The 12,493-nt window shown below is 39.2% G+C and overlaps 1 protein-coding gene across 6 annotated transcripts in view; it reads left to right on the top strand.

Moving 5' to 3' along the window:
- INPP4B (inositol polyphosphate-4-phosphatase type II B) overlaps positions 1 to 7,683 on the top strand; it is a 1,055,719-nt gene extending 1,048,036 nt beyond the window's left edge. For 5 of the 6 annotated variants that reach the window (XM_063920401.1, XM_063920400.1, XM_063920403.1 and 2 more), the window contains one exon: positions 1,427 to 6,292. In XM_063920401.1, coding sequence (XP_063776471.1) covers positions 1,427 to 1,601 — 175 coding nt within the window. In that variant the 3' untranslated portion in view covers positions 1,602 to 6,292. Of the gene's footprint in view, positions 1 to 1,426; positions 6,293 to 6,334 lie in introns of those variants that run through there. The other variant, XM_063920402.1, reaches the window with a different exon arrangement.
- The last annotated feature ends 4,810 nt before the right edge of the window (positions 7,684 to 12,493 follow it).

Genomic DNA, 12,493 nt, shown 5'->3' with positions numbered 1-12,493 from the left:
ACTTGTCTGTATTCACATTATCGTGCTACAAATGGATGCTGAATTTACCTTATGAAACAGTCAGTCTACATATAATTAATCATTTCATTTTCGTACTGATTACACTTTTTATCTAATCTGAGGGGGGAATTCAAATGTTTGAAAAGTCGGTTGGGTGTCTGTTTTTTCCTATCTCAGACAGGAAAAACTGACACCCAACTGACTTTTCAAACATTTGAATTCCCCCCTTAGAGTTACAGTGCATACACATAAGTTTTGATACATTATTTTTATTATTACTTATTAGATTATTGAGTATATTGACATAACGTCATATAGTTAATGCAGTTAGCACTATGCACTAACACATTCATTTTTATTATAATTATTATTATTATTATTATTACTACAGTATTTCATATTAAATTTATTTCAAACTAATACAAACTAAAATATCTATCAAATCTACGTACATAACAATCACCCCTCCTGTGGGATAAAATTAAACAACTGGCACATACTTATATAAAGCCATAAAGCGTTTATTCAGAGATTGTGACATCAGACGCTCCACCTTGGCTTCTGTTCAACTATAAGGCTAGGGCCACACGTAGCAGCCAAGCGGGTCCCGCTTAATGGGGCCAACTTGGCCGGGAGGGGGGGTTTGTGTGCACACGGATCCTGTTCTGCAGGATGACGCAGAACAGGATATGGCCAGTGACACACGGGATTTCAGTAGAACACAGTGCGGCACAGCACTTAAAATGTATGCGTTAACATTGAAATCCCACCGTCCTGCCACATATGTGTGAAGGCGCCCATGTGTAGTCTCCTTCCGGCTAAGCGGGTCCCGCTGAATGGGACCCGCTTGGCCGCTATGTGTGGCCCTAGCCTAAAAGGTTTCCTTCAGGGGCCCTGGAGAAAACTTGTTACAGTGGACTGGGTCTCACTTACCATCTATATAAGTTACAGTGGACTGGGTCTCACTCATCATCTATATAAGTTACAGTGGACTGGCTCTCACCCACCATCTATACACTATATGTTACAGTGGACTATCTATATATGTTATAGTGGACTGGCTCTCACTCACCATCTATATATCTTACAGTGGACTTTATGTATATACTACAGTGGACTGGCTCTCACTCACCATCTATATATGTTACAGTGGACTGGCTCTCACTATATATATATATATATATATATATATATGTTACAGTGGACTTTCTATATATGTTACAGTGTACTGGCTCTCACCATCTATATAACTTTTAGTCCACATGAGCTCAGTAGTTAATAAAAAGCAGTTGTATGACAAATGGATGGCTCTTGGTCTCTCCCCTTTGCATGTTGTTTTGTTTTTTGTCTTGGATGGCTTAAAAATCCATGTATTAACTTTCCTATAACACTATTCTGTTTGTTCCTAACTTCTCCTGTCTAACAGCGGACAAGCCCAAGGACTTCTGAATGAGTCGGATGATCCAGAGAAAGGCTGTGTAACAGATAACAAGCCAACTTCCCGCCACTTCTATCCTGTTGCTCTGCTTCTTGTCAGCTCACACTTGTTGGTTGTGTGGCTTATCCTGAGTCTTGCATTGCTATTAGCCAAATATCAATAATATGCACCTCATTTTCTGTTTGTTAAACCAATAGCAATGTCCTTTAGTTTGTAAATTATATCTGCAATTCTTTGTACTCTAACCTCAAAATGTGCCCTTTGAACCACAACCTGTTTTTTATATTAATTTATTTTCCATGTAGCTATAGTATTGTATCCAGATTACGTTGTGATATTTATTCAAATGTCTGTAGGAAGAATGCATTCTCTTATTCAGCTGCCCCACGCTGATTACGGCTTCTTTTTATTCCTTTGCTTTGTTTATCATAGTTGCAAGTATCATTGATTACAACGATTTTTGTAAAATCAGCAACACGATTTTCTTTTACTGACAAAGATCCAGTTGACTAGAAACTAGGCTGTATAAATAGTCTCTCAAACAAAATAATGAGTTTTCTTAGGAAGGGACCATTGAAAACAGGCTGGATAAAAACCTGTACTGCACATACTATATGTACTATACAAACATTTATTATAAAGCCTTGGTTCAATACTTTTCTTGTTATCACAGGTCATTCATTAGGGGATATTTCTAAATATTGGTGTAAAGGTAAAAAAATATTGTTAGCCACAGCAACCGATGAGACATTAGCTTTTGTTTTGCAGTCTATTTTACAAAAATGACAGCATTTGTTTGGTTGATATATGATAATACAGGTCGGGTAATATTTCGGCCCTGTAGTGGCGTCATGACATTACTGAGTACGCAGCCAATCGCAGACACAATCACAGCCATTCCCTCACCATCGCTACTCCCAGGACCCGCCGCTGACTCCCACTGATGCGCTGCACATAAAACCCGCTGCAGACCCGTCCGGATAAAGGAAAAATCAAAGAACCAGAATTCTCCTAGTCCCAAGCATTCCGGATATGGGATACTCGACCTTTAGCACCTTTTTTGTGCAGTTACCTATATACCAGTTTTTGCTGTCCTCTATTGACTGTGTGATGACATAGTAATTTTTTCTACAAATGCTTACTTGCCGTTTCCAGTATAAATTTAGCCCTTTTACACTGGACAGCAGTTTTGCATTCCCTAAAAGGTATCTATTTTTATTATGTGGTTTCACACCATTGAGAAAATAAATGTTTAAGTAGTTTTAATGGTAGGGATTCCAGTTGCTTACTTTCTTCCTGCTCCCAAGCACTTGACATTTTTAAGCTGTACAATTGCTTAAAAAGCAATGGCTCTTTGATGACGTAGTAATAAACTTAACATAGCACAATCTGAGCAATCCATGCTCCAATAACTTGAGCCCAGAGTCTTCAACGTTCCCAGAAGTGTAATACAGATTTCATATAGTGTGTTATGCTAGTCTGTGTTAGGTGGCTTTATACACAAAGATCTGTGTAACTAAGGGCGTATGACCGATGCCGCCGTTCAGAGTGCAGGGCTCTGTGGGCAGAACTGTTGCTGCCCACAGCCCTAGTTTTGGCACCTTAAAGCCAGAGATCTTTGATACGGCTCCGCCAGAGCGTCTTTAGATGCTCCAGACAGACACCCTGCAGCCTGTACAGCCAATTGGAGTGTCCTGAGAACACTCCTATCCATCAGCGTTGCAGTTAATGTTGTTGCAAGCTGCACCACTCTGCGCATCGCAGTGACATCATGCGTGTGACATCATGACATTGGGCGCATTTGAGCCCTGTTACGGTGTTGCACACAGCACATTTTCAGATTTGGAACAAATACCATTCCATTAGCCAAATTTAATGTTGGGTTTAACAACTAGATGATGATCAAGATGTTAAACATACTGTTCACCAGTATAGTCCCCTAGATCATATACAAACTGGACGAATGTCACACTTGAACGCTTGATAGTGACATAAATCCCTGCTTACAATTCCTAAATAGAATCAAATTTAAAAAAAAAACACATTTTAGTGATTTTTTTGTTGTTATGTAGCAGAATTTAATGACCTTGCAGGTTTGGTACATGGAAAAACGAGTGTATATAGAAAGAAAATGGGCCCGTTTGAAGGCTAGACTGTGAACTATTTTTATGAATTGGGTAGCTAAGGACCAATTTTAATACTATAAGGACTTAATTCATTTTTGTACGCAAATCCACATGCAGCTGCGTTTTTATAGATTATAGAACTGCTAATCATCGTACCGCAAGTGAAGCTGCTGCCTAGGAAAGAAATACCAGATCCAACGCAGAGTTCTCTTCAGCTGCGTACTGATACGCAGCACCAACACAATAACAAGGAACATCTACTCCTAGGGTTGACCTATGGCTATGCAGACTGGCCTCGGCAATAGCAATGCTGGCGCCATGTTTCTTTATGTACATGAAGGCACATACACACCTTGAAAATGAAAATGACACGCCTGCGTTTTTGCTGCTACTCCCCTACTAACTCCCCTGGCTATCCCTTCCTGCATATAACATGTCAGTGCAAGCGCGATTGTAAAAGTACCTTTGCGCATGCGATCACGACACATGCACAGTCTGCTGATAATCACTTCGTTGTGAAAGCATTGGCACTGAGTACAAATATGAATTAGGTCCTAAGTCCACTCAAAGTTAGTGACTCTATCACACAGCCCTTCCCCCACAGTTTTAATGTATGACCAATATAAACCAACTTGCAAAGAACATTGGCATGTAGTAAAGCAATATCTCTGATCTGGGCCTCCCCAAAGCTATATATTAATACAGCTTATATGCAAAATATTTATTCTGTCTACTTTTTCCTAACGATTTGGCAGGCACGGCCCTCACTAATCCCATTCTTGCTTGTAACTTCCGTTTGCATGTATTGCTGAAAAACTAACAAAGGATGCAAATCTTTTTCTTTTCCTTTCCATGTTCTGTCTGTATCATTGTGGCCTTCTTTGCACTGTGTTACTTGAAAGTAACTGTGACATTCAGATGATTTATATGGGAGATAAGACGTTATGTATAATGTTCTTGTCGTCTGCACACAGTACGGCCAAGTAGTTGTGAGCAGAGGCAATAACCATATGAATGCGATCCATCCAATCACCAATAACATGTAACATCACTGAAGCATGAGGCATTTCATATGACTGGATGAATTCTGTGAAATACTGGTGCAACTCACAAAATGGCTGCCTGCACTGGTTGTCGACAATGGGGATGATGTATTAAGCAGTGAAAGGAGTGTAGAAGTGGACCAGTGGAGAATGTACCTATTGCAGCCAATCAGCTTTGAGGAAGCATTAATCAAGTACATTCTATAAGATGATAACTTCTCCACTGGACTACTTCTCCACTCTTTTCACTGCTTGACATATCAACCTCAATGTGTACAAGTTGTCTTTTTGTTAAACCAGCATAAGTAAGACTCACACGGCATGCCCCATTTGGTCAGGCCCTCTACCAAGGAAAGCTTTATTAATACAAAGCAGTACAAGAAGCACTAATAAAACTTCTTAACGTGCACCTCTCATCTACATATTATGGAGGAGTCAGTTAATGGGCTGAATTAATATTCATGAGAAATGCTACCTTTGAATGCAGTAACATCCCATGCACCATGTGTAATGTTCACAAAGTACCTCAGTAACTATGTCAAAGTACCTATGTCACTTGTTCCTATGGATGAAATCCTCATGCAATAGTGTCCAGCCCACAAAATGTCCGCCACTTCTGTAGACAATATGTGCTCCTTAGGGAAGTCAATAAGGGCTAAGCATGCTCTTCAAAAAGATGAACTCTGTGTTATGAATCTATGTTATCATCTACAGTTACAGTTGAAGTGTAATGAGTTCAACCCTGTTCATGAAGTCCAAGTTTGCCTTGTATCCATGTCTGCTTATTTGTATTGCATTGTATGCAGTTGCTGCCCATACGTATTTTGTATTTTCTTTTCTTCATTTCTACTTCTCTTTCTCCCTTCATAGCATCAATTTAGGAACGTGCAAACAACTTTTGTACTTTATGTCGATATGCACTAGCTCTTTGTAAAAAAAAACTTTTGTAAAAAAAAAAAGTAAAGAAAAAATAAAACCTAGGTAACAAGTTTCAAATTAATTATAAATATTAGAATCAAATTATACAAATGATAATAAAAACTAGTGGTTGGAATTTTATCTGAAAATCTTTATGGCCAGATTCAATAAATGCCTTATTCTTGTGTGCGAGATACAGAGATTTTTGTCTACACTTATAGTTACGATTGTAATACTACTTTTGACAATGGTCAAAATTCATTATACAGCATATTGGGCCTTATTTAATAACATAGCTTAATGTGCACAGTTGTGATCCATTTCCACCAATGAGGTTATGGAGATCACTCTGTAGGAACACAGTAGATGAGAGGGGGAATTACACTGGTCTGGAAAGATGAACGTGATTCCTTGGGGGCCCACTATTGGTGTAGAGTTACACTATGTTGTGCTTTTATTTTTTACTGAATTTTGTCCATTGAGTAGTAGCAAATGAGAGTATTACTGCTTGAAAATAACCGATGTTGGCAGTCTTTGAAATGAATACATATATGGTGCAGAGTACCTATTATTCAGTACATAGGTAGTTTGGATGTTAAGTTCAGGTGTTGGTACATATTTCTGAGGGTATTTACTATATGTGTCTGGCCTCTGGATTTAAATGTGTAAGATGTATCATCACTTGTCAAAAAATGTATGGTTGAAATCTTGTTATTTTTACTGAAAGACTGCAACACTGCAATGAATAAATAAATCTTATTTCTGTACATCCTGTCTCATGAAGTTGTGCTTTCTTCTCCTCTTCCCAGAGAAGGATGCCGCATAGAGAATGTGATGAAGAATATCAAATGCAGAAAGTATGCTTTCAACATGATTCAGCTGCTGACATTCCCAAAGTACTACAGACCTCCAGAAGGGACATACGGAAAAGTTAACAATTAAATGCATTTATTGCAAGGTTTAATAATTGCAGATTGTCTCCCTGCGACACAGTGCAAGGCACAGGCTGGACAAGTTAGCGTAGCAGTGTAACATTCCTCTGACTATTGCACCATAAGACCTAAGGGAAGATTATACACTGGTATTGGTGCTCAGTTGAGGCAGTAACTTGCAACTAAACCATTTACATTCACAATCGCATTAATCAGTTGTAAGTACTTGTGTACTTGTCTGCCATAATAGGTGATTGCAAGTCACTAAAGTATCCCCAATTTCAGGTGTTTTTGTATACTATGAAAGGATATTTCAGGGAAATAAATGGCCTTGAGTTTGTTATCATATTTCTATGGGTTCTATACTATAAGCCAAGATATAACAATTTAATCAACATAGTGATGAAATCCAATGTCTACTCTTATGTTTATAATATATCTGATTGGTGCAAATGCTACAATGACCAAATGACCCATACAACCTTGTTGTCATCTGTAAAATAATTCTGGACTATTTATTTGTTATCAAATATGGGGTTAAAAGCATTTTCTCACTCCCTCTCTCATTCTGGAGACCATTGGCACAGGTGTTATTCTCTTTGTACACTATTGAAAGACTAAGATAAAAATATAATTGATATATATTTCAAGAATGAGAGCTAATGAAATCCCAGCAGTACTATGTCACTTATAAAGGTTTAAGATGGGCCATGTGTAATTACTGTATATGGATACCAAATGCACACTACTGTAGCATGGTTATGTTACAAAATTGAAGGATACATTGTTCAGGTGTTTTTATGTATTGGTTTCTTTTGCAGATTGTAGGAGTTTATGTAGTTCTGAATCCAGTGGATTGTTGTATTACTTTTATATATAGTTTTATACCAATATGCTGATTATAATTAATGACTATGGGAAGTAACTCCAGCTGGTACCTGGAGCTGTATGCGGCATTTACACTATACAGTTCCCTTTGTAGCCGCATGCTGTGTGAGTGTCAGAGGGAATGCCTTCCTCTTCATGCCATGCTTAGCTTTCATGCACACATTATGTTTCTGTCATATTTAATATGTTTGAATGTATTATTCAAAATAAGGTTGTTGTGTGTTTTTTTTATACCATTTCCATGTATTCTTTTTTATATGTAACCATTACTCATTGTACACCATGTGTATATGTTGTGTTTACTTTAATTTAAATAAATGGTTTTGTTTTTTATGTTAGTTTTGGGCTTCAGCCTTCTTGTGCTCCAGCAAACACACTTGATGGTCAAATCAAATCAAGAACTGCACCTACTTTGTTTCTGTCACCATAATACTTACCAAGTCTGCCATTCTCAGTTTGAGTTATATTTTACAATTTCATTTATCTTGGAGATCAGTTGGCTGATTTGTCAGGTGACTGTAAATGACAAAATAAACTGAGTAGTTGCAAACAGTTTGTCAAACAAACTGTATGGGTGTAGGCAGGGTTTGACTGGCCCACAGGGGCAAAGGGAAACCCCCTGGTGGGCCCCAATGTCTAGGGGCCCCAGCTCCTCCTCTAGGGATCAAGTTGCAGACTGTGCACTTGAAGTATATATTATACATATGTCACATTATACAGCACAGAACTAGGTGTATTTTCTACAGGCCATTGCTGTTATTAATCTGATACATTATCATGCATGCACTAGCAGTATTTTCTATATGCTATTTATATACTATTTAATATATACATTTATCATTGGGCCCAGACTATGCACTCTCTAATGGTTAGCCAAAACCTCTGTCGCAGCTGGTCACACCCCTTCTGGAGACTGGACAGACCCCTAAACACGGGCCCCTACCACTGCATTACCCCGGTGAGCCCTTCATGTTCCAGTCCGACACTAGGTGTAGGTGTATGCTAAGAGGTGCAAGTAGTAACTAATTGCAACATGCCAAATTAAATATCACTTGCCTGAGAGAGAACATACGACAGCAGTGCAGTCATCAGACATAGCTGTCCAATAAATTTAACTTTGTAACATTTGTTCACATTTTATTGTATATAACTGTGTCTACTGTATACACAGTATATACCTATTAACATAATTTGTTTTGTTTAGAGTAGACAGCACTTTCTGGTATCAACATATTAATTCACACCAAATGCTAATGCAATTACAGATAATTATTTACAGATATTATTTGTACATACAGTACACACAAAGGAGGCAGTTGTAAAACATATAAATCAAGTTAAATACAGATTTTCTGTGTACACTATCAGTCTTTCACCACCGCATACAATAACATTGTTGAGTAGATTGGAATCTCCAATAGACAGAACACAACTTCTGATTTTATAATTCCTCATTTCATCCACCTATCTAGTTATATCCTTTAATGTCTCCACTTTATTCTTGTGGTATTTTAGCAGACTTCAAAATGAAAATGACAATTCTATACTCAATAACAGGTAAACATTGATGAGTCTTGTATGAGAGAGACTCTCATACAAGTACCTAAGGAGTATGTGTGTTGAAGCAGATTTATGCTTAGCAGAGACATCAAGTTGAGATGAGTGAAGAGGTGTGTGTTGGCTCAGTTAAAGTAATGGCTTTGTTAGTACAAGGTTTTTTTTACAGTATATTGGATTCAGTAAAATACAGACAACCAATTTAAAGTCTGACAGGGCGGAGCAGTAGCCGTAGAATGTTTTGCAAGGAAAATTAGTCTATCTGCATCTTTCAAATTAGAGTGTAGGGATGAAAGTCTGTTTATGAGAAAAGTAGTCATAACTGCAACAGTCAATGCGGACCAGGATGAGGGCAGTAAATGGCTTACGGTTATTAGGCCAACAGAAATTAGGTCGACCACTAATGGTCGACATGCACTAGGTCAACATGGTCATTAGGTCGACATGAACAAGGTTGACATGGAAAAGGGTCGACATGAGTTTTTCAAATTTTTTTATTTTTTTACTTTTTCATACTTTACAATCCACGTGGACTACAACTGGGAACAGTAACCTGTGCCAAGTGCGGCGGTAGCCCGAAGCATGGTGAGTGAAGCGAGCCATGCGAGGGGACACGGTGCACTAATTGGGGTTCCCCTTCACTTTACGAAGAAAACGACACCAAAAAAAGTAAAAAAACTCATGTCGACCTTTTTCCACATCAACCTTGTTCACGTCGACCTAATGACCATGTCGACCTAGTCACCCTGTCGACCTAGCACATGTCGACCAATAGTGGTCGACCTAATGACTGCCGACATAAATCTTGTCGACCTAATGACCCATACCACAGTAAATTAATGTTTTGCAGCATTTGAGAAACATGATATTACAGGATGTACTGTACTGTATACAGTACATAGAGTGGATGTGAGAAACAAAGGACAGTTCTGAGTCAAGAATAATACCTAAGCAATAGATGTAAATCACCACAGGACTATGGAGAGCTGCAGAAGTGTGTCTTTACTAACAGCATCATGCTGAATAATGGCTGCAGAGGTACTTGAATAGCAAGTGGAATGCAGTAATGCATCTTCCTACATTGTAGAGTAAAGCAACACAACATTTTTCTACGTCCCCTTTTTCAAATATAAAAAGGAACAAGAAACGGGTCTGGGTGCAAGACAGTGTGGCAGATGTTGTATGAAGGGACAGTGTGCAACAAAGAACAAACACAAACTGAAAAATGGGAGATTAAGTAACATTGGGGGTATTTCAGACCTGATCGCTAGGCTGCTTTTTCTCACAGCCTGCGATCAGATCCGAACTGCGCATGCGTATGCACCGCAATGCGCAGGTGCGATGGACCACAGCAACAGGGATCTGTGCATAGCAACGGGATGGTGCAAAAAAAGCGATAGCATGGGCTATGGCAAGGTGACTGACAGGAAGAGGGCATTTGTGCGTGGCAACTGACCCTTTTCAGGGAGTGTCTGGAAAAACGCAGGCATGTCCAAGCGTTGGAAGGGAGGGTGTCTGATGTCAATTCCGGTCCCAGACAGGCTGAAGTGATCGCAGCAGCTAAGTAAGTCCTTGGCTGCGCAGAGACTGCACAAAATCAGTTTGTGCAGCTCTGCTACACATGCGTTCGCACACTTGCACAGCTAAAATACACTCCTCCAGTAGGCAGCGACTATCTGATCGCAGGGCTGCAAAAAACGATGCTGGCGATCAGGTCTGAATTAGGCCAATAGTCCTGGAATTTTGGATTAGTCCTCAAAATTCTCCCAGATCACGTGACAAAGAAAGGGGCTAGTGGTATCTCCAGTGTCTGAATAGGCTATGCCTGTCCTGCTCCCCAGTAGGTGGTTGTTCTAACTAGGGATGTGCGCCTGGCCATTTTTGGAGTTTTGTTTTTTTCTTATGTTTTGGTTTTGCATTTTTTTTGCCAAAACCGCCCTTGTGTGTTTTGGTTCTATTTTTTTTTTTTAATCATACAAACGGCTAAAATCACAAAATTTGGGGGTATTTTTGTTCCTACAGTGTTATTAACCTCAATAACATTCATTTCCACTCATTTCCAGTCTATTTTGAACAGCTCACAATATTGTTTTTATCTAGTTTAGGCCAAAAGGTTGCACCGAGGTAGCTGGATGACTAAGCGACAGAAGTGGGTGGCACAAACACCTGGCACATCTAGGAGTGGCACTGCAGTGGCAGACTGGATGGCAGTTTTATAAACTATGCCCAAAAAATGCTCCAAAGAGCACATAACGCAAATAAATAAGGTGCAAGATGGAATTGTCCTTGGTGGGTGGGTGGGAGACCCACCGACCCACCCTTATGTGGTATATATTAAACAGGTCATGCACAGTTTAACAAACCAATCATTTCAGCAACAGGGACCATCACACGTGGCTGAAATGATTGGTTTGTTTGGGCCCCCACAAAACAATTTTTTAGAAGGACTTCCTCCGTTAAGTAATTACTCTGAGGATGTTGTAGATGAGGTGTTAATTACAATATAATCTTGTACAATAAATGTCATGTCTTCGCCCCAAATGACCTATCATGGAGGAGGTGCCTAGATGGCTAAAGTTCCTACCTCTACTAAATTTGGCCTCACAAATAGAGCAGATGCTTTCATAAACTATGTCAGTATTGGGGTAAAAATAATCCCACACCCAATAGTGGCTTTTTTGGTCTTATGCCCAGGCATCTCAGTGGCTTTTTTTTATCATGGCCAACAACTACAGCCACCGGTGGCTGACTTACACAAACAACATCATTATCAACATCCTCACTGTCAGATAGTACACACATAACCCCCTCATCCTGTCCCACTTCCACAGATGAATCCTCAATTTGTATTATGTCCTCTTCATCACCCTCTTCATCACCCTACTCATCAGATTCATCACCCTCTTTACTTGTACTGCCCCCCACATGTGCAGATGGTTCAGAAATGGTGGAAGGAGGTGAAAGAGGCTTCTCTATGAGGACAGTGTGAGAAATGTCAACTGACGTGGACACCCCTAAACATTTCTCAAGAATATCTGATGGTTCTTCTGAATGTGCAGTTTGTCTTATTGCCCCTGCAGCTAACTTTCCTTTTGATTTTTATTTCTTTACCACTCTAAAATTAAATTATTTTATATACCCTGACTTAAGCCTTCTATGCCCCTGAGAATCTGCCTTAGCAGATGACGTTGATGGACTTGCATTGTCAATGTCATGACTAGTGGCAGCAGCTTCAGCACTAGTAGTAGCCTCCATTTCTATCAACACGAAGTGGGGTTGACTTCACCGACAGCGTTGCATAAATGAGTCAGAAATGTATATAATAATTACACATTGTGGTTGACTTCACCAACAATGTCGCACTAATGAGTCAGAAATTTATATAATAATAATTACACACTGCAGTAAACTTCACCGATATGGTCGCACAAATAAGTCAAACATATATATAATAATTACACATTGTGGTTAGCTCACCGACAGCATTGCACAAATGAGTCAGAAATGTATATAATAATAATTACACACTGCAGTTGATTTCACTGACAGCATAGTGTGGAGGCAGTATGCAGGGATTTGCGGAGAAATCGT

This window comes from Pseudophryne corroboree, chromosome 1 (assembly GCF_028390025.1).
Source record: "Pseudophryne corroboree isolate aPseCor3 chromosome 1, aPseCor3.hap2, whole genome shotgun sequence".
Lineage (NCBI taxonomy): Eukaryota > Metazoa > Chordata > Amphibia > Anura > Myobatrachidae > Pseudophryne > Pseudophryne corroboree.
Note: the sequence above shows the minus strand (reverse complement) of the source record. Positions and strands in the feature narration are given on the sequence as shown.